The 5,092-nt window shown below is 36.7% G+C and overlaps 1 protein-coding gene across 1 annotated transcript; it reads right to left on the reverse strand.

Annotated features, from left to right (window-relative positions):
• Positions 1-3,464: 3,464 nt before the first annotated feature.
• Positions 3,465-4,409, reverse strand: LOC110327512 (olfactory receptor 486). The gene has a single exon (XM_021206581.1). The coding sequence runs from the start codon at positions 4,407-4,409 to the stop codon at positions 3,465-3,467; it is 945 nt and encodes a 314-aa protein (XP_021062240.1).
• Between the last annotated feature and the right edge of the window lie 683 nt (positions 4,410-5,092).

Consider the following 5,092-nt stretch of genomic DNA (forward strand, 5'->3'; position numbering starts at 1 on the left):
ATCAGAAGCAATAGGGAAGAACATTACCTAGTAATCATAGAAAAAATCAACCAAGATAGCATTTCAGTTTTTAACATCAATGCCCAAAGCAGAAGGGCACCTAAGTTTGTAGAATAAACACTACCTCAGCATAAGTCATATATTGTCTCTCACACTGAGAGTGGCAATACTCAGTACACCAATCTGGCCAACTTCTTGAACGAATATGTTAGCTCCCCCGCCATAACACTGAATCTCCTTCTCTGAGGTCAGAATGTGCAGCTGTTTTTGTTTGTTTGTTTTGTATATTACTATTTGAGCATTAATAATTGTAAAATAAAGCACAAACCATTAGTAAGAAATGATAATTTACATGTCCATGAATATTTTCTTTTTGAGATGTTTGAAGATAGTTTAGAAATATAGGGAAGAATGGCAGTTTAGAAAGGTAGAGGAAGGAGTCAGGTCTGCACAGGAGAGCCTGTGATCCACAGAAGCAACAGAGCTTTTCATACAGGGTTCCTTGGAACCTTCATCCTCAGCCAGGAGACAAAGCTGATACTCAGACCTCTGTGTACCTTCCCTGCTAGAGGAAAGCTTGCCTACATGGAGTGCTCTGACCCCCAAGACTCAGGAGAGAGCTCGTCTCCCAGGAGAACTGTCAGAGGCAAAGAGGCTCACAGGAGGAACAAGCTCCAAACAGAGACAGCTAAGAACATCTAACACCAGAGATTACCAGATGGCAACAGGAAAATGTAAGAAACTTACTAACAGAAACCAAGACCACTCTGCATCATCAGAACCTGGTACTTCCACCACAGCGAGTCCTGGATACCCCAATGATCCAGAAAGCAAGATTCAGATTAAAAATCATATCTCATGATACAGGTAGAGGATTTTAAGAAGGACATTAATAACTCGATTAAAGAAATGCAGGAGAGAACACAGCTAAACAGGTAGAACTCCTTAAAGAGGAAACATAAAAATCCCTTAAAGAATTATAGGAAAACACAACAAAACAGGTGATGGTATTGAATAAAACCATCAAAGATCTAAAAATAGAAGTAGAAACAGTAAAGTAAACCCAAAGGGAGACAACTCTGGAGACTGAAATCCTAGGAGAGAAATCAGGAGCCATAGATTTGAGCATCAGCAATAGAATAAAAGAGATGGAAGAGAGAATCTCAGGTACAGAAGATTCCATGGAAAACATGGACACAATAATCAAAGAAAATGCAAAATGCAAAATGACCCTTACTCAAAATATCCACGAAATCCAGGAAACAGTAAAAAGACCAAACCTAATGATAATATATGTAGATGAGAATGAAGATTTGCAACTTAAAGGGCCAGTAAATATCTTCAACAAAATTATAAATGTAAACTTCCCTAACCTAAAGAAAAAGATATCCATGAACATACAAGAAGCCTACAGAACTCCAAATAGTCTGGACCAGAAAGGAAATTCCTCTCGACACATAATAACCAGAAAAACAAGTGCACTAAATAAAGATAGAATACTAAAAGCAGTATGGGAAAAATGTCAAATAACATATAAAGGTATACCTATTAGAATTACACCAGGTTTCTCACCAGAGAATATGAAAGCCAAAAGATCCTGGACAAATGTTATACAGGCCCTAAGAGAACACAAATGCCAGGCCAGACTACTATAACCAGCAAAACTCTCAATTCCCATAGGTGAAGAAACCAAAGTATTCCATGACAAAACCAAATTCATACAATATCTTTCCACAAATCTAGCTCTTCAAAGGATAATAAATGTATTACTCAAACACAAGTAGGGAAACTATACCCTAGAAAAAGCAAGAAAGTAATCCTTCAACAAATGTAAAAGAAAATAGACTCAAGAACAGAAACCCAACTCTAACAACAAAAATAACAGGAAACAACAATTACTTTTTCTTAATATCTCTTAGTATCAATGGACTTAATTCCCCAATAAAAAGACATAGAGTAATAGACTGCTACATAAACAGGACCAAACATGCTGCTTCATACAGGAAATCAACCTCAGGGACAAAGACAGATACCTCAGAGTAAAAGGCTGGAAAACAATTTTTGCAGCAAATGGTCTGAAGAAACAAGCTGGAGTAGCATTTCTAATATTGAATAAAATCGACTTTCAACCCAAAGTTATGAAAAAGACAAGAAGGGGCACTTTATACTCATCAAAGGTAAAATCTACCAAGATGAACTCTCAATTCTGAGCATCTATGCTCCAAATGCAAGTGCATCCACATTCTGAGATGGATCACAAGTATGGAGCATAAGATAAAATGTGCAATAGAAAATAGGAAGTACACTGAGCCTGATAATTTCAAGAAATAAAAGGGAAGTCAGGAAAATCAAAGGAAAGAATCATGGAAGAGAGGAGAGTAAATGAACTACACTGTGAAGGGAAGGGAAGGAATTAATATTTGTAAATAGTAATAGCCTAATCATGAACATACTTATAAACATGGCTATAGTATAGACACTTTATATCATGAAAGTTACAAGCTATAATAACCACCAGCCTGAGAAGAAATGCCTACTCTTGCTAATAGTGGCACAAATATCATGGGACTTACCAAACACTTATTGACTGGATCTAAGTTGCACAGGTCCACAAAATGATACCATAGCTAACACCACTATCAGGGCCAAAACCAAAGTAGACAAGTCATAGATACTAGAGAAGAACCTACTACCATTAGTTTGATAAATAGGCATAATATCAAACCAATTTGCAATGACTTGTAATTATACTCAGGATTAGTTCATCTTCCAACCATTATCAGAGCAGATTCTTTGTGCAGTAGATGGTAATTAACATACAATGTGAGGAGAATTAGAGACTGAAATGCTCAGTTATGAATGGAACATCTATATCACACACTCTTCTGCCCAAAATTAACAATTATTGTGATAGACTAGGTGGAGATATTGGAAAAACTGGAGGTGGTGGATGACTACAAAGAAACATTGCTTTCAGGACATAAAGGAATGGTTGTAGGTATGACTCATGGTAGTTGTATCAGTGTCTACAAAACAGAAAAGCAGAAATAATACTAGTATACAGAGAGGACCTGGGCACATTTCCAGAAGAATGAGAGTCAATTTCTGTTAAGAGTGTTTTCCCACCAGGCTAATCATGCATCAATAGATACTTACAAACCCAAAAGTATACAGAAAGTTCAAATTGCAACATAGTATTTATTGTATAGGAGATGGGGCTCTAAGGCTGAGAGGAGCTGGTAATGAGGGTAAACATGTTCAAATATATTATATTAGGTTCTCAAAGGTACATTTGAAAATATAAACAGGAGAATGCAATAAAATACAATAGCTATACACACACGAAGAAACAGATTAGGCTCAAAGTAGAAATGCTAAGGCTTATAACCAAACCTGATATGATGCTTACATTGCTCTTGCAGGATTAAAATTATTATATTAAGTTTTACCAACTACTGATTACTCTATAACAATGTTTTCCTATAAAATTGTCTTTTCAGGGAATCCTTAATATCATTATTCCTGAGGCTGTAGATGAGGGGATTCAACATGGGTATCACTACCATGTAGAACACAGACACCACCTTGTTCTGGTCACCGGAGTAGGTGGATTTTGGCATCACATAAATGAATGTGACAGTTCCATAATAAAGGGAGACTGCAGTGAGGTGGGAAGTGCAGGTGGAGAAGGCTTTGTGGCGGCCCTCGGTGGAGCGCATCTTCAGAATGGTGATGAGGATATAGAAATAAGATATGACTATGACAAACAATGTGGTCATAGTGAATGAACCTGCATAAAATGAGATAACAATTTCTGAGACACTCACATCAGAACAGGAGAGTTCCATCATAGGAGGAATATCACAGAAAAAGTGATTGACACTATTTGGTCCACAGAAGAGAGAAGAAAAAAAGAAATGGGTTACAAATGAAGCATTAAGGAAACCCCCTACATAAGATCCTACAACCAACTGGATACACACTTGTGTGGACATTTTGGTGGAATAAAGCAGTGGGTTGCAGATTGCTACGAAGCGATCATAAGCCATGGCAGCCAGAAGGAAGAACTCAACTGCCCCAAAGAAAGAAGCTAAGCTGAGCTGGATGCCACAACCAAGGTAGGAGATGGTATTTTTCTCAATCAGGAAGTTGACAAGCATATTGGGTGTGACAGAAGATGAAAGGCCCATATCAACAGAAGCCAAGTGGCTGAGAAAAAAGTACATGGGGTGATGGAGCTGGGAAGAGACTCCAATGAGAAGGATGGTGCTGAGGTTCCCAGACATAGTCACCAGGTAGATGCACAGGATGATGGTGAAGAGGATGACTCTAAGGACTGGGTCATCTGTTAATCCCAATAAAATGAACTCTGTCACTGCAGTGTGGTTCCCATTGTCCAGGAAAGCCATGGGACAGTGTAGCTGCTGCCAGATCAAGGCTGTGATGGAGACAGTGCAGAGAGGGATTTATAAGTAGGTCACTTCATTTCATATAATATACACATGAAAGCATTAAAAGTAAACATACTATCCAAATTTTGGAGCAAATATGGATGTAATCCTCAAGTTTTCATTGTTCATACAGTTCTATACAATAAGTTCTTCCAATTATTCATTCAGAAAAACTAGAACTGTGGTGCAAATAATTAATAACATTTAATTACAATTTTATAATAAAACATATAAAATTGTCATTATAGTTAAATATATAAAGGCATGCTCTATTTGGGTAAGATGAGTTAGCAATTATAGATTTTCTTCTACAAAGTCTGACCTCTGACATCCAGAGTTTGATTCTTGGAACTCACAAGGTGGGAAAAGAGCTCTAACTCCTGGATGTTGTCCTTTGACACTCACACCTATGCGTTTACCTGCATAACTCTCTTCAGACACATAAATAAATGAATGAATCTAAAATTATATGAGCCCTTTCAAAATAATTATTTATTATAACAAAGAAATAAAATGTAAAATAATAGAATTATGTAATGAAGATTTCAATTATTTCTAAATATATTGAACCACCAGCACAGGATTTAAAAAAACATATTTATTTATAATTCATATTTTTATTTCCATGAATTATCAGTTAA

This window comes from Mus pahari, chromosome 1 (assembly GCF_900095145.1).
Source record: "Mus pahari chromosome 1, PAHARI_EIJ_v1.1, whole genome shotgun sequence".
In the NCBI taxonomy this organism is placed as follows: Eukaryota; Metazoa; Chordata; class Mammalia; order Rodentia; family Muridae; genus Mus; species Mus pahari.